The 27,734-nt window shown below is 49.6% G+C and overlaps 2 protein-coding genes across 2 annotated transcripts; one reads left to right on the top strand and one right to left on the bottom strand.

The window, feature by feature from the left end:
- The first annotated feature begins 223 nt into the window (after positions 1-223).
- Positions 224-10,927, top strand: KMO (kynurenine 3-monooxygenase). Its single transcript, XM_064166058.1, has 15 exons — positions 224-277; positions 1,334-1,403; positions 2,891-2,988; positions 3,962-4,051; positions 4,296-4,344; positions 5,070-5,157; positions 6,437-6,602; positions 7,095-7,166; positions 7,712-7,833; positions 9,157-9,304; positions 9,723-9,780; positions 9,890-9,972; positions 10,242-10,343; positions 10,437-10,496; positions 10,712-10,927. The coding sequence occupies exons 1-15, from the start codon at positions 224-226 to the stop codon at positions 10,877-10,879; spliced, it is 1,428 nt and encodes a 475-aa protein (XP_064022128.1). The 3' UTR covers positions 10,880-10,927.
- Positions 10,928-11,743: 816 nt separating this feature from the next.
- On the bottom strand, positions 11,744-27,001 carry ITGB2 (integrin subunit beta 2). The gene is made up of 16 exons (XM_064160407.1): positions 26,895-27,001; positions 19,626-19,692; positions 19,241-19,329; positions 18,776-18,959; positions 18,332-18,502; positions 17,852-18,093; positions 17,393-17,548; positions 17,110-17,205; positions 16,880-16,969; positions 16,051-16,188; positions 15,612-15,796; positions 14,714-14,958; positions 14,270-14,489; positions 13,878-14,083; positions 13,599-13,765; positions 11,744-13,349 (listed from the first exon to the last, which is right to left on the bottom strand). The coding sequence occupies exons 2-16, from the start codon at positions 19,687-19,689 to the stop codon at positions 13,287-13,289; spliced, it is 2,316 nt and encodes a 771-aa protein (XP_064016477.1). The 5' UTR covers positions 19,690-19,692; positions 26,895-27,001; the 3' UTR covers positions 11,744-13,286.
- Between the last annotated feature and the right edge of the window lie 733 nt (positions 27,002-27,734).

The raw sequence follows: 27,734 nt of genomic DNA, 5'->3' as shown, positions 1-27,734 counted from the left end.
CACATCTTCTCACCTAAGGCTTAGTGTGACTGACCACATGACCAAGCTGATTGGCTCACAATCTCTAGGCTGGAAGTTAAACTTTAATATGAACCAGTGGAGAAGAACCTAGATGTGACTCAGCCACCCACATCTTTCCCCTCCTCACTGGTGAGGGCAGTGCAGCAGAACAGGGTGTGAGGACATAGCAGTAAGGACCTACAGCCCAGGAGTTGCCTCAGCGATGGAGCCTGGTGACCCTTGGAGGAAAAGAGTTGCCATTGTTGGTGGTGGTCTGGTAGGAAACAATTTAGCTGCTGTATGATTGTGTTTGCCAGCAATCTGGGGCTGTAAAAGCATTGCTTGGACGTGAGGTGAATGTTTGTCTTTAAATCATTCCTCTTGTGCTTGGCACTTAAATGCTTGGCACTTTAAATCATTCCTCTTGTGCTTGGCACTTAAATGGTATATGCAACTACATCCTGCCACCAGAAGCCCTTTTATCAGAGGAAGAGATTTGGAAGGTGCAGCAATGGTGCCCAGGTACACCAAGTAACAGTTCCAATTTGGGCTGCCAGATCCTTCTGCCTCTCAGCTGCTTCTGGCTTCATCCAAGTCACTAACACAAAATACTTTGTGAGGACAGAGGGTGGGCAAACACTAGGCTAAGAGGAAATGCCTTCCTCTGCTCACTTTTGTTTGGGAATGAATTTCCTCCACCAGCACTTGCAGAGTGCTCTGACTCTAAGGACATCATGGAACACTGCAGCACCTAAACTCCTCTCCTAACATTTTGGCCATTAGCTTCTTGTTCACCATGATGCTGGACAAGAGTGACGACATAGAATCTGTAGTTCTGCCAGCAATTAATGATGGAAATTAGACAAGAGAAAGACAGCCAGCTCTTTAAATAAAAAGCAGGACATAAGTGTGCTGTCCTTTTAAAGATAGCATCTGCTCTTGCTCAAGTACAGCTTCTCTCGCTAGCTGTGCTCCTATAGGAATGCATCCTGAATTCTGTGGAGGAAGAGAGGAGCAGGAGGCTTTCCTGTACCAGCAGTTAGTTCCTCTTCTCTGAAGGGTTTAGCCCTGTTGCAGTTAATCACTGCGTGCAAACAAGCATGATGTCATACAACGAGTTTGGATGGGTGTCTTTTGTTTTGGAGCATCTGCAGGTACACCAGGGGTGCCAGAGGACTTCTCCAAAAAGAAGTCCCCTAAGGTTCTTGATCAAAGGATCTTCCTATATATGCCAAGCTGCATCCTCTGACTGCTGCCTTCTTGTAAGGCATCTCGGTAGTAATCTGTTGCTAGTGAAGCACTTCACATACCATGCCTGATCCTTCTCTTGCAGGTGGGTGCGTTGAATGCCTGCTTCTTTGCTAAACGAGGTTTCCATGTTGATGTTTATGAAGCCAGAGAAGGTAAGCTCAGCCTGATAATTTTACTGATACCAGTTCATGAAGATGCTAAAGAAGAACTGTGTTAGCTCTCTGAAACCACAGAAAGAAAATGAAATCTGAAAGTGTGCTTTTCACTCTTCCCTTTGGGTCCAGGGATGGGGATGCAGTTATTTGAAATATGATGTCTTGTGTGGAGGGAGCCCACCCTTCAGCTACTAACATGATGCCCTGATTTATGTTATTAGCTTAAATACTGATTCAAAGCCTTGCCTTTGAAATTTTGTCTCTGCTCAGAGAATTACAGCACAATGCTGTGGAACCAAGCTGAGTCAAAAGTTAGAAGCAGTGGCACCTCTGTTAGGACTAAAAGCATTGGCTTGACTGCCACTGGTGCCGAGGAGGGTTAATGGAGCAAGGAGCAGGAGAGATGGAGTGATTTCAGGAAGCTCCCAGCTGTGCAGGGCATCCCCAGGAAGAAATGATGATTCAGAGCCCAGGCACTGGCTGAAAGGGAGAGGAGTTGTTCACCTTTGGTGTCTATCAGCTGACAGACAAGCAAAACCTGTACAGAGATGGGAAGCTAAGCAATGGATGAGAATACAACTACAGAAAGTGAAACTCAACTCAAACGTGCAGTGAAGGAAAGGAGAAGCCCATTCTAACATGGTCCCTGTGCTATCTGTTCCTGTTTGGGCCAACAGCAAGACAGGCAGTTCTGGTGCATGGCTCCCAGCTGTGCCTATCCCAAGACCTCTGCACAGCTCTGGGCCCCGGCTGGAGATACAGAAGATCAGAGAAGGCAGCTCCAAGTCATGTCAGCAGGCTGCGGGCTCAGAGCAAGAGGCTTTGACCATGGTCTGTCAAATTCTTTGCTGGATGTTTTATATGCTAGAAGTTCCACAGGTTCAGGAAGCCTCTGCTTCTACCTGCCTTCTGAGTCAGATGGATGTCACCTCTTCTGTTTTTCTTGTATTGACATGCAATCTTGAAAGCTACTGGCATGAGGCTTTGCCACGTGTACTTGCTGGACAACCTGGGAAGCCTGAGTGAGTCTATTTGGAGGAGGAACAGGCCAGGGGTCAGATATTTCTGTCTGAACAGCAGTAGAGAAGGTGACCTACCAGTGTCCTGACAGGCATCAGTCTGCAAGCCTCAGCAGAAGCTTCCAGGCATTCATTGTTCAACTCTCTCCATTTAGAGGGGAAAGAGCTCTTACTGATAGCATGTCCCCTGGCACTGTGGGGAGCTGTCAGGATCCAGCATCCCCTTTGCAGCACTTGGCTGCAGCTACTTCTTCCAGGTGATATGGAGGAAGTAGCCCTTGAGTTCTCCCAGCTGCCTTCTCAACAGCTAAGTGTGCTCTTGATACCTGTCCTCTCTGCATGCAGAGTGGGGAGATGGGGACTCTCCAGTGTCCTGGCTGCTGTTGCTGCAGGGATTCTGGGAGATGCCACCTGTACCAGGCTGTGGTATCGGTGTCTCCATAAGCAGCTGCTCTTTCCATGCAGACATCCGGGTGGCCAGCTTTACCCGTGGCAGAAGCATCAACCTGGCCCTGTCTCACAGAGGACGCCAAGCCCTTCGAGCTGTGGGGATGGAAGAACAGGTACCCTCGAACTTTCCATCAGTGCTGGGGTCTCTGTGGCTAGAACTCTCTTGACTTCATCTGGCAATGGATGGGCTCTCTCCTGCTCCCCAAGCATGCAGAGGCCATCACAGAAGTAGCTCTACTTTCATCAGAGTGGAGATAGACCTGTCCCACTGCATGCTCCCAGCCTGGCTCTCCACTGCTTCGCAGCACAGCTGTCAACAGGGATCTTCCCCAGCCTGAAGGCAACACCCAACTCCAGACAGCTGGGCTCTGCTTGTGACAGAAGGTGCTTCCCAGGAGACCAGTACTCAGACAGCACCTTCCACTGTTTACCTCCCTGCCATGCTCTTCTTCCTTCTGGAGGGTGAGAGCAAAGAAAGAAGGAATAGGTGGACTCCCAAAAGAGCTGTAGTAGCAGCAGGATGTGACAAAGTGGGATGGTTTCCACACTGACATGCCCAGATCTGTATTTTCCCACAAAACCTTGAGCTTTGGACTGACCCCTGAAATCCATGCACACTGCCTTCTGCACAGCATGCTTGGCTCAGAGCCCAGAAGCCCTCTGGTGTGTGCTTGCTACCATTCAACATCCAGCTGCAGGTAGTGATGAGATCCTGTGACCCCTGGCTCCCTGCAGAGAAGCCCAAGCTTGGACATCTCTTATCCCAGCACCAGAATGTAATTTGGCTATCATCCCCTGCCCTGACCAACACCATGGGATGTTTTATGTCAGTTCTATTAGAAAAAATATTTTGCCCTCATTTTAATGAGAATGAGCTTGTAAGTAATCTCAGTAAAATACAGTGACTTGGCATTGACAATCCTGTACAATATTCCCCAGTAGCTTGGCTAACCACATGAAAATGTGTGAGCACAGAGCATCCCATTCTGCTTATAGTAGGAGGTGCTGAGATATGGGTAGCCTGTGGCCTCCCCTTAGCATCTCAGCTCTGGCCAGAAGGCTGTGTTGTGTTCCCTTCCATTTCAGATTGTGTCCAAAGGCATTCCCATGCAGGCAAGGAGGATACATACACCTTCAGGGAAGAAATACTCCATCCCCTATGGGAAGAAGAATCAGGTACTGGTCTCATGCTGCCACTCCAGGGATGCTTTGCAGAGCATAAGGGCAGTCTGATGGTATTTGTAGCTCTATGTGATGAACAGACTGGGGTTTATGCTCTTAAAAATGATGGCATGAATGGGAAGGGCATTGTGTGACCATTGCTTTGATAGGACTGTTTGGAGAGGGTGGCATTTCTTGTCTGGTCATGCAAAGCATCATTCAGCAATGCCTCCTGACCCCTGTGTTGTTTGCCTTGCAGTACATTCTGTCTGTGGACAGAGCAAACTTAAACAGGGAGCTATTAACAGGTAGGTTGCCAGATCTCTTTGCAAATGTTTTTACTCCTTGCTCACCAAGGATTTAGGGTTTGCCTCATGGACAGGAGACTTTGAGCTCCAGGCTCTCATAATGTGCAGATCTGAACTAGCTGTGTTTTTAGGAAGACAACCTGTGCTGTTTCCCTGCTTCTTGTCTGACACAAAAAGATAGCCAAACAAGTCTCTCAAAGGTCTTTCTGCACAGACAGCTCTCCTGCAGATGCCCTCCTGGGAGCTGCCTTTGCTTTTCAGCTACCGGCAGCTATGGCTGCTCCCAGAACTTCACCACCCAGGAGTTATCTCCTCAGCCTTGCCGTGCTTCGTGGCACTTTCTGCAAGCCCTGGTTGTACTGAGACAAATAGAACCTGGAGCACTGGGACAAAGTGTGGGCCAGGCTAAATTTCCCCAAATTTCCTATTGACTACGGGCACCTCATCCCATCCTAAACTACAATGTAACAACGGTGGAAGCAGGTAAACGATTCACATTGTTGTGGGGAAGGAAGAAATCTTTGCAAGATTGCTTGCACGTTTAAAATCATTTTCCCCAGCCCTGACCAAACACAGCCCTGGTGTGCCCTGCCCTCTGGCCATCACTCAGCTCAGCAACCTGATCTTCTCTAACAGCAAAAGTCCCTGTAATTTAGGGATCCTTTGGAAATATTGTTAAGGTTACAATACAAGCCTCCACCGTTAATTGTCTTTTCCTTCCACAGCTGCTGAGAAGTACTCCAACACTAAACTGTACTTTGGACACAAGCTCCTGGAGTGCAATGCAGAGCTGGGGACATTAACCATAAAGCGGTAATCGCTGTGCAAGCCTGGGATCAGGCCCTGGGTTCAGTTAGTTTCTGTTTAATCATTCATAAGACCTCAAATAATTGAGCAATCGCAGCTTGAATCTAGAGAGTTACTTGTCAGCATGCAAAACTCAGTGTCAGCTTTGGCAAGGAGAGGCATCAAAGCAGGGGTCATGGGGAAGCTGGGGGAAAAAATGAAAGCAGCTCCCCCGCAGCCTGGCAGCTGGTGAGGCACATGGTTGGTGACCTGTGCAGGGAACAAATGTGCCAGTCTCCATAGTTTTTCCGGGGCAGATTGCTCATCTAGGAGGGCAGATAATTACCTTATTTCATAGGTAAGTTCTGGTCATGACCCCTGTCTTGGAGCCTGAGGATGCAGGCTCCAAGAAATGGTAGCATTATTCCAACAGTACCTGTTGCATTCTTGGGTAGATGTGGCAGAGTTGTGCATTCAATAACCTACAGGATAATTATTTATCCTAATGCTGAAGTTCAGTGAAAGTCAACCTTCACAGTATCACAGTATCACAGTATTATCAGGGTTGGAAGAGACCTCACAGATCATCAAGTCCAACCCTTTACCACAGAGCTCAAGGCTAGACCATGGCACCAAGTGCCACGTCCAATCCTGCCTTGAACAGCTCCAGGGACGGCGACTCCACCACCTCCCCGGGCAGCCCATTCCAGTGTCCAATGACTCTCTCAGTGAAGAACTTTCTCCTCACCTCCAGCCTAAATTTCCCCTGGTGTAGCTTGAGGCTGTGTCCTCTTGTTCTGGTGCTGGCCACCTGAGAGAAGAGAGCAACCTCCCCCTGGCCACAACCACCCCTCAGGTAGTTGTAGACAGCAATAAGGTCACCCCTGAGCCTCCTCTTCTCCAGGCTAAACAATCCCAGCTCCCTCAGCCTCTCCTCGTAGGGCTGTGCTCAAGGCCTCTCACCAGCCTCGTCGCCCTTCTCTGGACACGCTCAAGCATCTCAATGTCCCTCCTAAACTGGGGGGCCCAGAACTGAACACAGTACTCAAGGTGTGGTCTAACCAGTGCAGAGTACAGGGGCAGAATGACCTCCCTCCTCCTGCTGACCACACCATTCCTGATGCAGGCCAGGATGCCACTGGCTCTCTTGGCCACCTGGGCACACTGCCCAGGTCCTCATCCTAGGACATTAATATTGCTGGAGGTGGCCCTGGCATTCTGCAAAAGGCAGATCTGCTATGCCCAATGGTACTGAGCTGGCCTGGAGTTACAGCAAGACTGACACAAGGGACTCTCTTGCTCTCAGATCTGACCAGCAGTCCTTGGAAGTCACCTACGATCTCATTGTGGGATGTGATGGAGCCTTCTCAACAGTCAGAAAGCAGTTCATGAGGCAAACGCGCTTTAACTACAGCCACACCTACATTCCTCACGGCTACATGGAGCTCACCATCCCTCCCAAGAACGGAGATGTAAGTGTGCCTGTCCCAGGCACTGCTACCACTTCTGCAGGTGCGACACCCTGCTCTCCTCTCATCGTGGCTCTGCTATTGCAGCTCTAAAAAAGCTAATTTTTGACCTGGGTCTCAGACAAGGGATTAAAACTTTCCTAGGAGAAGTTAGACATCCCTTTCTATTGCACTGATGGGGCCAGTGTCTTCACACCTGGCTGCAAAGATCCTAGAGAGCCTGCCCCAGGTCAGTGGGTTCTGGGGATACAGGAGCATGCTGGTGAGGACATCAGTGACTGCAAAGCAGCAGAGCTTTGCTCCTCATTCCTACCCTTTCCTCTTGCTTTTGCTCTGTATCTCTCATGTATCAAAGAGCGACTCTATGGTGGTTGTGCCTTCTCGTGGTACAAGGGACAGGATAGGTGTGCTGCTGTGGATAGCAACCAGAGGCTGAGCTGGAGGAAACTGCGAAGGGCAAGGCAGGGACACATGATGATTTCCCTTCTCTTTCAGTTCGCCATGGAACCAAACTACCTCCATATCTGGCCAAGAAATACCTTCATGATGATTGCGCTGCCCAACATGGTGATAACCCACAGCCACACTCCTTGGGGCATGGGATGGAGCTTGCAGGGATGGATTGGCTCTAGTAGCAGACACATAGCAAGATCTATGAGGGTAAACATTGTGCCAGGGAGGGAACCCCAGCCTATGTCAGGTGTCCCACAGCCTTGGTGGGGGGAGTTGGTAGAGGCCAGGATCCTCAAATCCATCCCTCCTTCACAGCACTGAGCTGCCACCTATGCCACTACTCTTTGCCCACCCATCTAAGCCCACTCAAACTTCCTGAAAATCAGCTCTCTGTAGCTGAAAGTTTTAAACGAGATACAAGAGTATGAGGGCAGTGCTTCAGGCCCATGCTGGCAGACCACACACTGCCTGTTTCTGCCTCCCACTGCCTGTCCCTAGCGTGTGCAAACCAACCCAGGGTGAACAGGCACTCACATCTGCTGCTCAGGTGGGTTGCTGCAATTGCCAGGTGACAGACTGGGCATGGAGCTGCTCCTCCAGGTGTCAGGTGTGGCCTCTGGCCTCTGGCCTTCTTTTTTACCTTCCTCCTTGGCTGACAGGACAAGTCCTTCACCTGCACACTCTTCATGCCCTTTGAAGAATTTGAGAAGCTCACAACAGGTGACCAGGTGCTGAGGTTTTTCCAGACCTATTTCCCAGATGCCATCCCACTCATTGGAGAGTAAGTGTCCCTGTCTCCCCTTCCTGCTCATTGGCACAGTTCTGCAAAGCCAAGGGATGCATCCTTACCCAACCTGGGGGTCTTGGTGATGGAGACTGCTGAAGCTGGTGGGCCAGCGGGTTGTGAACACATTTGAGGTGGAGCTCCACAGCCTGTACATCTGAAGGAGGAGGGAGCATACAGACTGAGTTCTGCATTATGTCCACTCTGGAACAGCAGGCTCAGCTTAAGGATGTAGCTCTATCCCACAGCAGTTTCTGATGAAGTTTCACTGAAGCACTGCTCTGCTTCTTGGAAGCACAGCCCAGAGTCTACCACTACTGGAGCAAAGTGCAGATTACCTCCCACTGCTTTTCCATTGATCTTAAAGGTTTTGAACTCAAGGAGTGGATTAGCTGTCCATATGCCATGGGGTTTTGACGTTAGAGGTGGGTAAGCAGAGTGATTCTGCCAGAGGGAAGGTAAAGGTTGCATGCTGGAACCAGCAGAGTGAAAGCAGTCCCTCTGCTCTGGCAGCTGAGTTGCACAAACGTTGATATTTTAGCTAACAGACTGAGAAAACCTGAACTTGGCAAAAAAAGCCCCACTGTGCTAACTAGACAAAGCATGGCTCTTATTGATTGTATGGCTGAAACACACCAAAGCTTCAGGACACAAGAGCAGGAGCTTCTCCCTGCATGTTGAGGACCCTCTCACTGCTGGGCAAATGGCATGAGGTGGGCAGCAGCATGAATCAGAGTACCCTGCTTCTTCTGGGAGCCCCGGTGGTAGTGGGGCCCCAGACCAGTCTTACCAGTATGTGTCTTGATGGCTGTGGCTCTATTGGGTGCAAAGAAGGAAGCTCCCTAGATGTTGCTAGGTCCAGTCTACTCTGTTAATGCTTCTGCTTTGCAACATGGTCATGTTACAGGTTTTTTCTTTGGCTGATAGGAAGAGTTTCAGCTATGTTAGACAGTTTTTCTTCTTAAGGAGATCATATCAAAGGACTTAATATAAATCCAGATATCCTCTAGTATGTCCTTCCTACACTGGTTGCCATCCACCACTCATGGTAAGAGGATTGAGATATCTATGACACTCTGCCTGTTCTCAGGTTGTGTGCAGAGATTAAAAGCTGCACAGGGGGAAGTTAATGAAATAAGTTTTGCAGCCTCTACATTTTCCCCAGCACAAATACCTTAATGAATAGGCTCGGATTTTGTGCTCCAACTATGACAGTGCCCGTGACGCTGATGTCCTAAGCTTGGTTATGCCATGACTTGGTTATGCCATGACTTGTCTCTTGTGGTCTCATAAATGAAGCATCTGTTGTTTTGCCCGAAGGCGAGAGCTGAAGCACGATTACTTTTTGCTGCCAGCCCAGGCCATGATATCTGTGAAGTGCTCCTCTTACCACCTTGGCTCCCGGTGTGTGCTGATGGGAGATGCTGCGCATGCTGTTGTGCCCTTCTACGGACAAGGCATGAATGCAGTAAGTTCATGGACTGATCCTGGGCTGTGTCAGTTGGATCCCCAATCTGTTCACCTAGAAATGCCTTATTTTAGAGAGTAGCTCCATGGAGTTCATGGGCTGGCTTGTCACAGTCCTCTGGCATTGGCTGAACTCTCCTCAGGCACCTGGCTGCTTACTAGGATCCTGCTGTCCTCCAGGGAGGAGGAGATGAGAAGGTGGTGCTGCCTTCCCATGGAGTAGAGAGTTGTGTGGGTGGAGGGGCCAGCCCCAGGCTGTTGGGAAAGGCTACCCCCTGGATTTCTCTGCAAGACCTGGCAGAGCATCCTGGAGGAAAACTCCTGCTCTTAAGCTGTGACCAGTAGGACTGTGTGCATGTGAAGACCACTTATGAACACATGGTTCCTTCTGTCTATTTACCCTTCAATTTTCCTCCCAGGGCTTTGAAGATTGTCTGGTCTTTGATGAATTAATGGACCAGTTGGCAAATGACCTTGGTGAGTGAGGTGGCTGGGAGAGAGAGCAGAGGAGGATCCCTCTGCACCTCAAGGCAGCTGGACACCCAGGCTGGGGAGATGCCCAGGAGCTGTAACTTTCTTCTCCTAGGTGCCTGCCTCCCTGAATTCTCAAGGCTGAGGGTTCCAGATGACCATGCAATCTCAGATTTAGCTATGTACAACTATATAGAGGTAGGTGAGCCACATACAGGCTTGTAGTCCTGTGGGTCTTGCACGTGATAGTCCCCTGTTAGAATGCACACAGTGGGCAAGTGGCAAGGGGCTCTGGAAAGACTCTAGTCAGACTCTTATCCCAGCAGGCTTTAAGAGCTCACTGGGGATGACACTGAGGCTAGGGAGGCTCTGTGGTGACCCCCCGGACAGGCAGTGGGAGAGCTAACAAAACTCAGGGGAGCTCTGCTAAGGTGCCCTGAGAAGGGGTGATGGATGTTCTGTCACAGATGCGCGAGCATGTGAATTCCACATGGTTCATTTTCCGGAAGCACGTAGACAACTTCCTCCACACCCTCATGCCTTCCACCATTGTCCCGCTGTACACCATGGTAAGGCTAGCACCTCAGTCCCCGCTGCCTCAGCCTCCACAAGCTCCTTCTGGCTGTCTTTGAAGCAGTGACATGCTCCTGCAACCCTCCTAGGTAACCTTCACCAGAATTCGCTACCATGAAGCACTTCAGCGCTGGAAATGGCAGAAAAAGGTTGGTTGGTGGTGGTGGTGCCCGTCCTGCCCATGCCACAAGCCTCATGATCTTCACATCCTGCACGCCGTGGGGTCTTCACATCCTGCTCACCTCCAGTGGGGAGCTTTAGTGATAGGATATTGGCATGTGGATGCAGGTGGGGAGCCTTCACTTAGTGCTGTAGGGTAGTAACACAACTCTGGTGACACTGGGCTTTCTTTTTGCACTTGCAGATAATTAATAGAGGGCTTTTTGTCATGGGAGCAGCAGGACTGGGTGCCACCTACCTGCTTATAAAGCGGCTGGCATGGGACTTGGATTTCTGCATGGAAAAGTTGTGGGGCTGGCCCCATTATCTGAAGAATATTGGAAGGCTTCCATTTGGCACACGAGTGGCTTAAATGTAAGGAAAGGTCCTGACTGTAATAAAAGTGAAGATATGGCTGTTGGCCTAGCTGGATGTTGCTTCTCTTGGGATGTGGCCTTGCAGCTCCTGCAGTCCTTCTGCCTCCTCCTGTCCCCTTAGAAGCGATGATGGTCCTTCTCCCTGGGCAGGAGGAGCACAAAGTGTCCAGAGAGCCTCTGTGGTCTACCGGTCAGGCATATCTCTGTCTCATCTCGGAGCCATGTCTTGAGTGATGCACTGTGTCATGGGCTGTGTGGGGGTTTGGTGTGCAGTAATGGGGGTGTGGGCACTCCCAGTCAACAGGACAGATACTTGAATTGGTTGGGGTTTCACAGCCCTTACCACTGACTTCTGCTCTTACCAAAATCCAGTCAACATCTTGACATGAAAATCAGACAGCTTTCTCCCCATTCCCAGCAATAGAAAATATGGTTCATTTACTGTTGGTGGACATGAAACAATGTTAAGAAGATAATGTTAAGAAGACAATGTTAAGAAGCCTGGAGAAAGGGCTACTCTGCACCTGGCTTCTGCCTTCTGCAAGCAATATTCCACAGAGAGATCACCAAGCCTTTGGACTAAAGGAAGGCAACCTTCCCAGCTCACCATTTTCTCTTTGTGCTTTTGCATGTGCATAAAGTTCTGTCTAATGCAACTGCTGATCCTATTTCTTTGTTTGAAAGTCCAGATGCCTCAGTGATTTCCTCTAATTGTCCTCTGCAGCATGTATGCAGTTGTACCGCACTCACTACCCCAATGGCAAGACCTGCAGCTGGTGACCAGGGACATAGTCTCTTCATCTAGTCTGCAACAGCAGACCCAGAGCCTCCAGCGTATTTGTGCAGCCAGCCACAGGGCACATGGGACCTCCACTGCACTGGGGGTGCTTGAGCCACAAACAGCTGCAGGCTGGAACAGTACTGGAGGGAGCATCAGACACATTTTATTTCTTCTTACCTTGCCCTAGGCTTTCACAGTCACTGTTGAAGAAAAGCAAAACGGCCCAAATTAAACCCATATCTGACACAGTACAGCCACTCTTGATTAACAGCTGCCAGCAGGTGGGCAGGGACAAGAACTGCTTTGCTTCATTTAGTGAGTAATTTTTGGCTTGCAAGGCAGCACCTTTCAAGATGTAGTTGGCATTAGTGTAAAAGACTGTTAGTTTGTCCCTCTGTCCAGCATCTTTCCTGGCCACTGTGTCTATGAGACATGCTGGCAGCAGTGATAGGATTTTGCTGTATCCGCAGCTGCCCCTGTACTTGATGCTTAGCAGGACAGAGCTGCTTACTTTATATATTAATTTTTATTAACAATAAACCTCTTCAGAGAGCAAGATGTGACATAATATAGCTATATGCAAACTGTTACCAAACTTTGTTAAAACACATGTGGAATTGTACCACTATTTCACAAGAATGACCCCATGGAGAAAGAGTAATTAGCTGCTCTGCATGCTTTGGAGAAATGCTGAGCTGGAGGTGCTCCCAGTACTGCCAAGTCTCTTGCATGCCTGCCCCTTGGCATGCCTAATGTGCTCACAGAGCAGGGAAGAGTTCTAGCTCTGGGGCTGATAGAAGAAGCTGTAGCAGAGTGCTGAGCTGCAGGCAATGTTTCACGTGCTTGGTGCTGGTGTTTCATAGTTCAAACAGTTGCTCCTTTGCCTTCTTTTCATGCAGAGGGCTCAAGGCCTGGCAGAGGTAAGCCAAACTTGCAGGAGCCCAAGTGGAACCTTTCCTGAGGTAGATCTGAGAGGGGAGCAATGCCAAGAAGCAGAGGATGATTTGGTAAAAAAGATTCAGTGCATGCTGCCCAGTCACTCTTCATCTTCATGTACAGGTACCCATCACCTCTTTGCAACCTCAGAGCACACTGCTAGCCTGGAGTGCTCTCCACATCCAGCTCGGCAGAAAGTACTTTAGAATCTAGTGAGACCAGCACAGCCACAGAAGACATGGAGCAGCCAGGAAGCAGAAAGGAAATGGCAGTTCTGAAATCCCAGCTCCATGTCAAAGCTGGAAGCACTCTGTGCATTCAGATTGATTTGAGGCTTGCTGTCCTGCAAGAAGGCAAAGTTAGGATCAAGAGCTGAGACAGTTGGTAACTGGTACAGGAGTCACCATGTGTGCCTATGGGTGAGATCTGCTCTGCAGTCCCATCCACAGCAAAGCTGTGTCTGTTCCCTTCTTCCAGATCTGCTGACTCCACCATCAAGTGTTGTGCTGGAAGACATGCACAGTGCAGCTCCTTGGCCAGTACCTGACATGTTGGTGGCTTCCTGGAACAAGGAAATGAAGCAACATAATAAAGAAGAAGGGGTGGGAGCCTTAGTCTGAGATTTCCTTAGTTTGTCATTTCTTTATCTGAAGAGTCCTAGTACTGCCAGGGGTCGCTCCACTTCATTATTCATTGAACCTGGGGTTCACAACGGTGGTGGTGGCACTCTTGAAGAGGGGGTTATCAGCCTGGAGGGAGAGAGGCATTGTTATAGCATTGTTGTGCTGCACTGGATTTTCAGCAGATCATCACTTTACCCACCCCTCCCAACACTGACAGTGCAGAGAGTGTTGGCAGAAGAGCCTACAGGCTGCTTTAGCATCCTGCAAAACCCGTCCTGGTGAAAAGGCTCAGGTCTACCATGACTGCCTCCAGAGAGGCTGTCCCCTACAGGTGTCTCCTCCACAAGTTCTTGAGCGCCCCAGCACCACTCTTACATCATTCCACTTGGCCTTGGACTTCTCCTTCTCAAACCGGCGGAATTCCCGGCGGTCAAACAGCTCTGTCAAGAGCCGCCAGATCAGCAGCAGCACCAGGCCAATGAGGGCCACTCCAGCAATGCTGCTGCCCACAATCAGTGCAATGTTGGGAGGCTCTGGGCACTCTGTAGGGCAGAAGACCAGCATCCAGCTGCAGTCTCTGGCAAGATGGCAAGACCACCATGGCAGAGCTGGCAGCCTGCCTGCAGAGGGGCAGGAGCAGCAGGGCTAGGTTACCTTTGTCAGGATCAACGGTGACAGTGTACATCTCATTGCCATCCTCCTGGGCCATACGGAAGGAGATCCAGCAGTTCTGAGAGTCCTTCTCCTTGCACTGCCTACTCACCTGCTTTGACTCCTCAACCACTTGTATATTGGGGCAGGCCTCAGAGCAGTTCTTCTCAAAGGGGCCACTCAGGAAGGCCTTGCACTCTACGCAGGAGCTACAAAATAGGCAGCCACAGCTCAGCTCTGCAGGGGCAGAGGCCCTGTCACCTGGCTTTGGCCATGGCTGGGCTTTGCCCAGGCACAGGCACGGCTTGCTTGCACCTGTCCTGGAGGTAGAGGGGATGGTGATCCCTGCTTTCTCCCCCACCCTGCCCTGTGCCTTCTCCAGGCATGCCACTCACAAATATCTTCCACAGGGCGAGGTGCAGCCTGGGCATTCCTCACAGAAGGGGGGCTGGTATCCGTCCTGGCACTGGCAGCGGTTGCAGTGGCAGGTTCCGCGGTGGCTGCACTCATTGCCACGTGCGTTCAAGCAGCCATCTGTTGACTTCTTGCACTGGCAGGCACTGCCATGGTACCCAGGTACACACTTGCACTCCCCACAGTCACATGTCCCACGTTCTGCAGGGGAAAAACTTTGAGACCAAGATCCTACAGAGAGTCAGGTCACCCTGCCTCACCCACCCAGCACTCTCCAAAGCATGATCAAGGAGGTCCTGCAGGCTGGGACCCAGGGATGCCAAACCCACCCACTTGCATTCTGGAAGGGAAAGGCAGCATGTCCCTGGGGAGTGAGTATTTCTAAGCAGTGCCACACTGCAGAACCCATCACGCAGATGCATCACCTTTGCCACCGCAGGGGAAGCCATTGTGAAACTCGCATTTCATATTGTCACACTCGCAGAAAGTGCCATAGATCTTCTTGCCAGGCACATCGCTGGTGTGGCAGATGCACTGACCACACACACAGTCCCCCAGCCCCGAGCAGGTGACTGAGCTGTTGTCCTTCCGGCAGCTGCTCTCCAGCTCCTTGCTGGTCTTGCCTTTGGTATCACACTCGCAGTTCTTCCCTGTGTAGCCAGAATTGCAGCTGTCATCAAAGGAGAGGAGCAAGCCTGGGTTAGTGGCCACAAGACATTACTTCAGCCAAAGCAGAGCAAATCTGGGAAAGCCTTGCCAAAACCCAACCACAGCACGCTGCTGCTAATTCTGTGCTGGAGCCGGGCTGATGGGGAGGAAATCTCATAAATGCCTCTATCCTCAAAGCTGCATCTATGACACTGAATGGTTGCCCAGAAATTATCATTGTATTTATAATTTCCAAACCCTTGCCAAATGAGATCTGAGTATTTCCTGGGGAAACACAGTCTTTTCCTCTCCCTGCCATGAAGCAGTGAGTGTACTTGAAAATCTGTGTGAACTGCAGCCCAGAAGTGGTGTTCTGAGAGATTTCTACAGAAATCTGTGTCTGTAGGATGCTCCATGGGTGAATTCATGGATGGTTGAGTAATTGGATGGATGGATGGATGGATGGATGGATGGATGGGTGAGTGGGTAGATGCCCTTAAGAAAGCAGCAGAAAAGAGAGATCATTGTGTCCCCTGCCTCCAAGAACATAACCTGCCTCTATGAATAAGAAATTATGTGCAAAGTCAAGCCCTTGGCTTGGCCCAACAGCCCTCTCACAGCAGGTCGCCAGCTCTTGCAGAGTTTGAAATGGTGTTTTGGAGGGACAGCACATACCTGCATATCCCACAGACAATCCTGCCTTTCCCATTGCAGGTGGTTGGGTCCGGCTGCTCACTGCAGTTGCAGTTGCAGTTGCTGTCCAGGTGAACGGTGAGAGTGTCTGTGAAGCCCAGTGGCCGAATGGTGAAGGACTGGCTTGTGATGCACTCCTTGGCTGTGACTTTCACTTTGAAATTGATCTAGAGAGTGCAAAGTGAGAAAGGGAAGAGCCAAAGGTCGTCAGGTAGCTTTAGCAACTGGATGGTGCTATTAGCCCCCACCTAGGCACATGCACATCCAGCGCAAGAGAGGATCCCTCCATCCTGAGGCATATTGGACACTCCTGGTATGAATGTAAGCAGCCTGGAACAATAGTCTGGGTTCCTACTCTTATACAGGATGGGCATTAGGAACCTTGTTAGCTGCAGGACATTCATGCTATGAGGAAATGTACCTCTTCATTGATCTTGACGTTGTTGCACTGCCCTGTTGCTTTGTCCCGGATGACTTTATCCTTGCATGTGGAGTCATATTTGACATCAAGGACATCTGGCAGGATGGAGTGGTCCAGGATGATCTGGGAAGAGAGGTTCTGCAGAGAAATGGTGTAGAAAGTGCCATCAGTCCAAGAGAAAACCAAAGCGAGGAGATATGGGGTTGCAGCTGAGGCTTCCTTCCAGTGGAGGGGATTGAGAGCAGGAGGCACCCCAGGCTGGCATCTCAACTGCCTGGGGTGGTTCTGGAAAGGCAGGTGATAGCATTGGAGGAGCAGTAACCTCTCAGTTGTTGTGGGCAGAAGGACTCAGCATGCTCTGCACTCAAAACCCTGTCCAAAATTGCTCTTTGACATCGAAAATATGTGATGGAAACCTTTCCCTGCTCTGAGCCCTGCCAGACTGGTGAAATGTGGGAATGCAAAGTGAGAAGAATGATAACGAGGGAGTGTTGGCCTTGATTTCCCACAGCTGCTGGCAACCTTATCTCAGAAAGGATAGATAATGGACATCTCGTTAACAAGAAAAACAAGGCGTGGTTTTATGCAAAGGACTGGGTTGTTCTTGCCTAATTATGCTAATGTGTAGGTGTGTGCTGTAATGCTCAAGACTATATAATGAGAGCCAAAACGATCAATAAAGAGTCTCTAGCATAATTCACATTGAAATGGCCTGGAATCCATATGGTATTGCTTCTGATCACACTGGTCTGTGAGGGCCTTGACCACATCTCCTGCAGAAGCTGACAGGTAGCTGCAACTTTGGAACACAACCTTCTCTATCACTTGCCTTGTAGGCCTCCTGGATGAGTTCAATGATGTTGCTGGAATCTTCGTTCAGCTCTCCCACTGCTGACTTTGGGATCATCTCACTGAGTTTCTGCCAATAGAGAGCAAAGAGCTGAGTGGTCCACCCCATGTGATGGTGGAACAGCAAACAGCAGCAGGAGGTTACTCACAGCTGTTTCTGCACTCATGGGGAGGGATAGGAGGCACTTGGATCATACGAAGTAGCCTTACCTTGTAAACATCCACCACTTTACTGGTGACAGCAAAAATGGGCTGAATGTTGTTTTCAGCAAGTTTCTGGACCAGCTGGCCAACAGATGGGTAGTCCTAGTTGGAAAGAGGGATCCTGCACTCAGTGTGATCTCCCTCACCAGAAGGGTGGACAGTTTGGGTTTTGTGGCTCAAGTTATGGTGACCTTGTGGTCTTAACAGCAGTTTTTTCATGTGGTGTATTTTCTACCTGGAGCAGCGAGGCTGAGATTGTGGAGCTGCTGAAGAATCCCATGGTACTTACAAACTCATTGCTCTTTTTGTACATGTTGTCCTCCAAGTGACACTGGCCATCGTTGGGGGTTAAGATGCCCCCAAGCTTGCCATCGCCAGCAAAGTGGAAGCCATCATCGGTAGCGTACACCAGCAAGCGAGTCACGTTACGCCAGCCAATCAAGTCCTGTAAGTGGCACAGAAACCCATCTCTGAGCAGGGCTGGAAGGACAGTGCCAGTGAGCATGGTAGGGCCTTTGTCAAAGTCTTCTGCCAGTCACAGTGTGAGGCAGTGGGTATGGGGGAGGTGGGCTGCAGGAGACCAGGGTCAGGAGGCTCTGGGGTAAGATGCCCTGCTATTGAATGAGGGCTTATGCACAATGAGCTTCCAGACCCCACCTGGAGAGGGGCAGAGCTACCTCTCGAGGCACAGTCTGGGAGCACAGGTCACAGGCCTCACACTGGCAGTGAAGCAAGCACAGGGACTCACCCCACACACTGCTGCCTGCATCATGGCATCCAGCCCCCCTTCTGGGGCATCCAGGTTCCCTGAGATGAACTGCTTCCCCACTTCACTCTCAAACTTCTTGGCATTGTCAGTCAGTGAGAGGATGTGCTTGAAGGCAAATGGAGGCTGGCACTGCTCGTCCTTGTTGGGGCAAGGGTTCTGCAGCTTCTTGGGGTGTGTGTTCACAAAGGGCAGCACAGTCTTGTCCACAAAAGAGCCAAACCCTAGGGCATCCAAGACTGCAGTGTCAGGGGCAGGGGTGGCATGAAGCAGCAGCTATCCCTGCAGCACAGTGGATGAACAATCTGCTGTCTCTCATGGTCCACATCCCTTGCCCTGGTAAGCTTTCCAGTCTTGAATGGGATGGGACATGCATCCCACTTCCTGCATCCCACTCCATCCCTGTGGCTCTTCCTAGCAGCATACATCAGTGCCAGGGTTCTGTGCTGGAGACAGACTCACCTATGCGACGAGAAGGGGTGGTATTCTCTAGTGCTCTTAGCAGCTCCCCTCCCAGCTTCTTAACCTTCTCCAGGTCATCCAACATAGAGTAGGAGAGGTCCATCAGGTAGTAGAGATCAATGGGGTACCCCATGGCACGGCGAAACCTCACCTCAAATTCAGCAGGCTGGCCTGTGGGACAGGGATGTGAGGATCAGTTGCTGTGCTGTGGCTCACGTTTCGCCACATCACCCATGGCATGCTAGAATCCTCCTCTTTTTTGGAAGACAGAAAACTGTATTATGAGTGTGGTGAAACACTGGCATGAGTTGCTCAGAGAGGGTGTAGAGGTCTCTTCCAACTCAAAGCACTCTATGATTTAAATGCAGGCTGTGACAGACTGCCACATCTGTACCAAGTCAGGGGGTGAGAAGAAGGGTGTTGGGAACACCAGGCAGTCTGTACCTATCCTCAATTTGAGGTGCACCTTCTGAGGAGTCAGCTGTATCTCATTGCTTAAGGGATTATCCTGTATTCTTGTAATGATGTTGACTGGAAACTCAATCTCATGGCGTGGACATCCCCTCTGCTGCAGCTGCTCAATGGTGTCGCAGCGGACGGAGTCTGGCTCACCAGCTTTGGTGAAATTCTGTGTTGCAACATCAATGGGAAAAAAATCAGAGGAGCAAGAAGTGAGCAGGCAATTTACAAGACGACCCAGGTTACCTGGCCCAGGTCTTCAGGGTATTGACAGAGAAAGAAAGACCGAAGAGTCCTCCTGTCTGTCAGATCCCTCCTGGCTCCATCCTCCACATATGACGTGAAACACTCCCAGGACATGGTCTCCCCACTCCACCACAGACAGAGCCAGGCATGTAGGGTGACCAGCCTGCTGCCTATTAGGTGGCCACTGGGGCTATATAGACCTACCGGATTCTTGCACCAGGCACACCCAGGACCAGACTGGATGCAGTCCTTGCATGTTGCCACTTTGATCTTGGGGCACTCCATAGCAAAGGCTGAAATGGAGATAACACAAATCTGGCATGAGAGGCACTAGGAGGAGGCTGGTCTTCAGCAGCAGCAGCTATAAGGTGCTGTGACACCCAGCATTGGGCATCCATGCTATTCTGAGTCCTCAGCTGGCCTGGCTCAAGTTAATTCCTGATCACAGAAAATTCAGGATCTGACCCTTGCACGCTTCTCAATGCCATGTTCCTGCCACTGCTGGGCAGGATTTGACTTCCCACTTCTATTTTACTGCCCACAAAAGGTGTCAGGAGGAAGGCAGTGAGGAAGAACAGGTCAGGCTCACCTGTTGTCAGCCGCAGCAGCACACAGGTTACGACCAGCAGCCAGAGGCAGCAATTACGCAACATTTTCTGCAAGAAAAAAATCATCCCTGTGATTGCTTGGTGCATGGCAGTTGCAGGGAAGACAGCCCTTGCACCCTGCAGAGTGGCTGCAGAAGACACTGGTCCCAGGGGAACGTGCCCTTCCCACACTTGTCCCACTGTAGGCAGAGCCTGAAAGCACGACCCTGCTGCAGCTCTGGTTGTTGGGCAGCTGGGGTCAGGGCAGGGTGCCCCTGGTGTGTGAGCTGATTCAGCATGGGTGCTTGTGTGCTATTACAGAAAAAAAATGTTTCCAGAGAGCAAATCCTTTAGACCAAATGTGATAGTAGGCAGGTTGGGAACTTGTTATGCATTCAGCTGAACTGCTGCAAAGCTTGGTGAAGTTGACCTATATGATATTGTCTTTATAATATTGAAAAAACTAAATAATTGAATTTAGTTTTCACTAGATGTGAATTTTTCCAGCTTCTGTTTTGAGATATTTTTTACAGGAATGGGAATAAAAAACCCCAAAATGATATTTTTTATTAATTAATTATCATGGCATGATAGATCTATGAGGGGGAAAAAAGCCTGTTACTACTTGCTTCCCATTTAACTGATTCATCAGGAAAAACAAGTGGTTTATGCAGTGAACTACGATAGTTTTTTCTGCTGAGGAAAATGAGGGTTTTCAACATCATGGCATGGGTGATCAACATCCTAGGAGAGCTGCAGTCCTATCTGTGAGGATAGCAGAGAGGCTAGCTCACACTGGTCCAGTCTGCTGGTGTGGCAACCATCAGGCTCAACAATGTGCAAGGATGGGTTGTTGTAGTCAACCCTGTGTGGAGAGTGGGGCCAGGACATGATGCCATGGATGGGGGGCTCTGACTCTAGAGGTGTCCAGAAAAAGCTCCAATTATCCAAATCAGGTAACTACAGAATGACAAAGGTAACCATGAAAAGCCTGATTTGAAACCAAGGCAACAAGGACAAAGTGTCCATAAGAACAAAGCACTCTGGTTTGTCCTTAAATCAGTGGCTTTTGGCATACACCATAAGTATTGTACCTAGAAGAGTGATCATGGACATACTGATAGGTGACAAAACCAAGTGTAACCTTGATCTGGTTTAAGCTGATTATAATATAATTATAGTATCAAAGCCCACACTTCCTAGCTAGAGAAGCCTCCTGCCTCTATAGTGTCCTCCTGTACTGAATTTAGAGGTAGCTGTACCTTTAAGATGAAGTAGAGATAAGGTGACCAATGCATACTGGAATGTTTCCAGAGAAGAGTGATGAAGCTAGTGAGAGGCCTGGAACACAGCCCTATGAGGAGAGGCTGAGGGAGCTGGGGGTGTTTAGCCTGGAGAAGAGAAGGCTCAGGGGTGACCTCATTGCTGTCTATAACTACCTGAAGGGAGGCTGTAGCCAGGTGAGGGTTGCCCTCTTCTCCCAGGCAACCAGCAACAGAACAAGGAGACACAGTCTCAAGTTGTGCCAGGAGAGGTCTAGGCTGGATGTTAGGAGCAAGTTCTTGCCAGAGAGAGTGATTGGCATTGGAATGGGCTGCCCAGGGAGGTGGTGAAGTCACTGTCCCTGGAGGTGTTGAAGCAAAGCCTGGATGAGGCACTTAGTGCCATGGTCTAGTTGACTGGCTAGGGCTGGGGGATGGGTTGGACTGGGTGATCTTGGAGGTCTCTTCCAAACTGGTTGATTCTATGATTCTATGATTTTGTTTTACAAACATCTGGCATGAATTTCAAACAGTGTGCATGCCTTCTGGCACTGCCACCTGTCACTCTCCTGCTCAGAACTGGAATCCAACAAGTCTCTCATCTCTGTGTGTTGACTGGTTTTCACACATTGGGTAAAGACTCTGGGGCAACACTGCGGCTGGAGAGGTGGCTGCGCATTTCCTACTGGCATGCAGGGAAGGACTCCTGGGGATGATGTGCTCATCATCCAATCCCCTCAAGTACTTGCTATCCTCAGTTACACCTGCCTTTCAGAGCATGGTAGAGCCTAGCTGCTCATACTACCACTTCTTGCTGCAAAGCACATCTCCATATACCAGAAATGTTTGCTCCCTATAACATTGGCTGAGTCACTCTCAGGCAGTGATTTCTCAATGTTCATCCCATGGTGTCAGTGAGATCATACTCATTAGTGCTGTCATTTCTCAGAACGACTTTCCTCCACCACAGCCCTGGAGCACAACCCAACAGAGGAGTGGCTTTGCAACATGGACACATGGGGAAGTGAGAAAGAGGAATTAGTTAAAAGAGGAAAAAGGACTAAGAAAGCACAAAGGACCAAAAAGGACTGCCCTGCATAGCCATATTAGACACACTATCTGAAAAACAGGTCATGGATTTTGAAATAGCTCTGACATTATACCAAGCAAGAACACAACCACCCCCTGGCTCCTGCCAATTTTGCTAAGCGCCATCACCACCTCCTGTGAGCCTGTTGAATTAACAACTCAGGCTGAAAATGAGAAAGCAGTGGGAACTTTTAAAAGTCACTGAGGCCAGGTTAGTACATAGGACTGTTCAGATCCCCTTCTGAGACATCACAATGTCCTTTCTGAATTTGTCAGCTTCCGTGAGGCACCAGACAAACACAGGACACTGGGCAACGTAAAAAGAAGGTTTGTTCTCCTCCCAAGGGCAGAAGGAAGATTTAAGCAGGTAAATAGGCATCATCTCAATGAGAATTGCATAATGAGATTAGGTGCCCAGCTGTGGAGGACAGCTAAGGCTGTTTGCTGGCATTGCTGAGGGTAGGGGCCATTTGGATGTAAACGTCTGCAGCCTAGGAAAACCATCCTGCCCTGCTAACAGCTGCAGCAGGCACAACTGCCCTGACAGAAGCACAAAAGCCTGACAGACGCCTGACAGAGGGCTGAGGTTTGCTACAAGCTGATAAGGATCTCCTTGGCACTTATCAGACAGGAACTGGTGTCTCTGTTCTCAGGCTTTTTGTGTGGTTCTGTGGGCTCAGACCTCCAGCTACTTATCAGTGACCATAGTGCACCCTCGACTTAGAGAATAAATGGAGTCCTGCTACAGAGCCATTCTGGATTGAGCTCAGAATCACAGAATTAACCAGGTTGGAAAAGACCTTTGAGATCATTGAGTCCAACCTATATCTCCTTGAAGAAAGCAGCCTGGCAGTCAGATCCTCTCCCCTTAGAATGAGACACCATATAAGGATACTTCCATGGACTAAGTGAGCCCTCACCCCCGCTTTGGTCAGTGTTTATTTTGGGTGCTCCTGAGTGGAGGAGGTTTCCCCTTTATGAGTGAGTGTGTGCATCTTTCTAGAAAGAATATTCCTTAAAGCTAAGGTTAAAGCTTAATTGGTTGTGTAGTAGCATATTGCCACCTGACAACCAAACCTGTAATTTAATGGTGTCAGAGTCAGTCATGAGCAACATCGGTTACAATAACTCCTCATTTTGTGTAGCTGTTGCTGTTTTGTGGGTGCCCCCATGACAGAGAGCCCCCTCAGCAGATATCCAAGCAACAGGCAGTGAGAAGTGTTTCCATGGTCACCTAGTCAAACCCTCACAGCGACATGGCCCAGGGGCTCACTCTGCAATGTTTGACCCAAGACCATCCTGTGGTGGGTTGATGGACAGAGCCCTTCACAAAGATGTCCTCTGCAAGGCTGTCTCCACCACCACAGTTTGTTTTGGTAAGTTTTTAAGGACATAATTTATCACAGCTGCAACATTCCCACGGGCATCGTATGAATTTGCTATGTTTAGGTGGCCCAAGACATTTTTGTCACCTCTGAATACTGCCAGTGCTGTTTGAGCTTGCAGAAAACAGGTAAGAGCTCCTAAAGTAAAAAGAAAGAGAAAAAGCTCTTAACAGTAAAAGGTTTCATCAAGGTGGGATGGGTACCAGATCCCTGTTGGACCCTCCTGGGTGCACCCTGATGGGAAATGACTTTGTTCACGTATTTCAGCTCTAGCACCCTATGCCCAGGATATGCCTGGTGTCCTGTGCCAGCCCAGCCTGAGAGGTCCTCAACATCACACTTCAGGGCACAGCTGTCTCCTTCATGACCACATTTGCTGTATTCTGAGCTGTATTCATGATCTTAATTTCTTACTGATTGCTGCCTGCATCTGCTTTGCTGCACATTTCTAGTTTATCAGTGCCCTGGGTAGCTAAAAATAGTGCAAGCTCATGTTTCTACAACCCCTACCCCCCAGAGGAAAAAAAAAAGGGTCCAAGGAAACAGGCTCTTGACTAGCAAGAGCTGCTTCTGCTAGCAGGAGGGAAGAACTTGCTCTCACCCTCATTTCCTGTAGCACTTAGCTGATGAACACTTTAAATGTGCCTAACTAGGCTACAAGCTAAAAGTTCCCACACAAGGTGTGAGGATTACACCCATGGGCTGGATCAGCTCTTGCCACTGCAATGTTTCCAAGTGTGTAATTCCTGCTGTTGTGCCAAGGCATGGGGTGGTGATGAGGTGGACCAAGTCCCTGTGAGATCTTCATCTTTGCAGGAGGTTACAAGTTCCTGCTGATAGATTCACCTCATAAAACAGAGAAAGTCTGAAATTAAACCAGGATTTTAAAAAGCCCAGAAATAAACCAGGAACCTCAACAAGACCAGCTCTGGCTGCTATTGAGTTTTGTAACGTAGGCTTCATTTCGTGGGCTGGCTTGGGTTGTCTAATCCAGAAAGTAATTGCTTTTCCTTGTTGTAAGAATGTAAAACACACTCTGATACCAGGGGAGAGCAGCAGAAGGACTACTTCTGCTGTGGAGGGAAAATGATTCACCAGTATGTGGGTGGATGAGTGTATACACAATGCAGAGTGACTTTCAAAGAGAACAAACGGGGCTTCTGCTTCTGTCTGCCTCCTTACAGTGTTCGGAGGAGGGGAAAGCAGGTTTTCAATCTGACTCTGCATTAGTGGGGCCCAGAAATGGGCCTCAGTAGCATTTTCTCCAACCCCCCTGACAATCGGTTAGACTCAGTCACAGATTTTCACTGACACTCCCAGTCCTGAGTGCTTTTCTCTTGGATGTGCTTCATCTATTTGCTTGCAAAATAGGAGGATGCACTCTCATGCCCCATATCTTTGGAGGACTCCTGGGGTGTTTACACCATCTACCTGCAATGGTGAGGTGCCACTATGTCGGTGCTTGTGCCTTGGTGCTCCTGAGTTCTTCCTCCAAGCTCTCAAGCATCCCTGGTGCCGCAGCACCATCACGCTGTAACAGAAATGACAGGCAGTGGCACTGCTCCTTTCCCCTCCCACTCTGGGCAGCCCCAGACTCAATGCACAGGTGGTAAATAAGTGGATCAGAGTACAGCAAGGACAAGAAAGTGTATGTCACTTGGCCTGTGGCATTTTCTTCCATCACTTGGTCATGTAATGCAAACACTTGCCATCAGGGCAGCCAGCCATATGCAGGGGTTCTCGCTGGCTAAGGCCTCTTTCATGCAGAGCATCACACTGGGTAGCTATGTATAAGCATTTTTATAGGTTTTAAAATTGATATAAAAATGACAGAAAAGTATTTTAAATATATAAAAGTGACTGACATATACATAAAGAATACAGATATATTCCCATGTCCTTTAATAGGAATTATGTCTATATTTTATATATATGGCAGTCTCCAGTGCCTGCAGAGGATGAGTGTATGGGATAAGCACTCTCCTGTGTGCATCAAACCCCTGACCCATGGCAGTCCTTGGCTCTGAATACCAAGGTCTCTGTGTGCCCACGGGACCCTTTCCCTGCCCTAGGAGAGTGGGAGTTTGTGCTGTTGGGTCCCCCTGAATCAGAGCCCTGCTTGGGTGGGAAGGGGCCGCCATCCTGGCTGTCATGCCCTGGATAGTCTGGGATTTTTAAGAGCAGAGAAGCCATTTCTGTGTCTCATTGCCAGTGGGGTTGATGCCAGTGGGGATGCCGTGATGTATGCAGAGTCACCTGAGCAGTGACAGTCCACCTCCCAAAGCAGGCAGAGCTTGTGCTTTCTGTGAGCAAAGGTGGGCTCCTCTATTTTCACCAGCCCTGAAGTGACTTGAGTACATCTTTCTCCAAGAAAACAAATCCCCCTGCACTGTGCCCTCCAGCACGCTAAGATCACTTGCCACTGACACAGCATCAGGATGAGAACACAAAAAGTGCAAAACCACCAAGTGAAGCAGGATGCGACAGCCATGACAGCAAAAGAGACCACTGAAAGCCTACCCACAGCTTCCAGAAGCCATGTAAGTCTCCATGCTCACTGCAGGGCACAGCATCTCTGTGAGTGTTCACATGTTCACTTTTCACCTGCCTGGGAGGATGAGCGCTAAGCCTGTCGTGTTGAAAAAAGCACCAAAACTAGAACCCAGGCTGATTTCCCTTACACCTGGGGTGTGTCTCACATTTTGTCTGCATCTGAGAGCCACAGACACTGGGAGAAAGGCTGCTCTCCCCTGGTTTAGCTTGCTTGCAGCCTCTGCAGCCTAACGTGCTGCACCAGTAACTTGTAATAGAGGCATCTGAGTATTTGATGTGCACAGCAAACAGACAGAAAATAAGCGAGGGTCCTACCCTCCTCCCTCAGGCCCACAGGGAGAGCTTGTGGGCAGTGGCACCTTGCCATGGATGGCTCAGCAGTCATCCCCACCGCCCTCCTACCATGCCACCAGGCCAGTTCCTTCTTCCTCCTTAAGCCGTCACATTAAAGCACCAGGGGGAATTTTACAGAATTTCACAGGGTAGCTGAGGCTCCTGGGCTGGGCATGGAGGTGGCATAGACTGTGTTGCCCACAGGCACACTGTCAGTACCTCTCTCCCCAGCACCATGTGTGAGAGTGCAACTGGAGCATGCTGTACACTCTCTGCTCTGCTTTCCAGGGCAGGCCTGGAAAGCCTTGGAGGCCAGTAAGGGAGGGCTTGTGTGGGGTATGACACCCTCCTCCCAGTTACCACCTGCAGTTGTCCCTTCATCCTGCTTCCAGAAGCAAAACCATTACAAACCAGGCAAGCTGCCTTTGCGAAGACCACATAGGCTGCCTACTGTGCCATGCCACATGCAGAAGGGCTACCATGCTGAGTTGGCTCCCTGAAACCTATCTAAGAACTTAAGCAGTCCAGATCAGGTATTATAAACCAAATACAACATAAGCACTGGAGCTACAAACCCATCTTGTCACACAGGTACCCTTCACTCTGAAAGGAGGAACAGAAGAGAAGAAAATGGAAATGCTGTACTCACCTCACATCAAGCCCTCTCCTTTGTCTCGTGCTTGGGCTGGGATGAAGATGGTCTCAAATTTTCAAGCTTGGCTGGGAAAGGCAACAAGGCATCAGGAGCTTTGCAAGACACCCCGATGCTTCCTTCCTATTTCAGTCGTCTGGGGCAGAAAGGAGGAAGTCAGAGCAGTGGCTGCGATAGAGTGCTTTCACACCCCACCCCCCAGACCTAACAGTCCCACTTGCACTAGCTGTAGCCCTGCCCAAACACATCTCATCCTGCAGAGCTGGAGTGATCTCCACCTTGAGCTACACTGTGGGGGGGCCTATGGCCCTCTCACTGCAGTCAGGAACGGGATCCTACATGAAACTCACTTTTTTTGCCCCACTTTTAACCTTTCACATCACTGTTGGCAGCCAATCCAGTCCCGTTGTGGGCATACAAAGCTGGTAGTGGGGGAAACTCGTTCCATTGGGAGCTATATGGGAAGCTGGCTTCCTTCAGACTTTGGATTGGGCTCTGAAATTTCTGTGTCAGGGCTTGCTGCTGTTGTAGTGGGGCCCCCTCACTTGACAGAGGTTGCCAGCATCACTCTCGCTGTGGGCTGTGTGGGTTTTTCTTAAGCAGCCTTCAAATTCTGTTCCACAGGCTGCAGTAACTCCTAGCACACCCAGAACAGTTATTTACCTGAGCAGAGAACTGTCTCCTGGCAACTATCTTTTAACCTCTTCAGGGCACTAAAGTGAAAATACAAAAAGCTGTTGATAAAACATACAAGACTATAGATTTTGCTACAAGATAACTGATGTGAAGCTTTTGTAATTGCTCTGTAGGCTCCACTTCAGCAAGCTAATGCCGAGT

Source organism: Pogoniulus pusillus, chromosome 2, assembly GCF_015220805.1.
Source record: "Pogoniulus pusillus isolate bPogPus1 chromosome 2, bPogPus1.pri, whole genome shotgun sequence".
Lineage (NCBI taxonomy): Eukaryota > Metazoa > Chordata > Aves > Piciformes > Lybiidae > Pogoniulus > Pogoniulus pusillus.
Note: the sequence above shows the minus strand (reverse complement) of the source record. Positions and strands in the feature narration are given on the sequence as shown.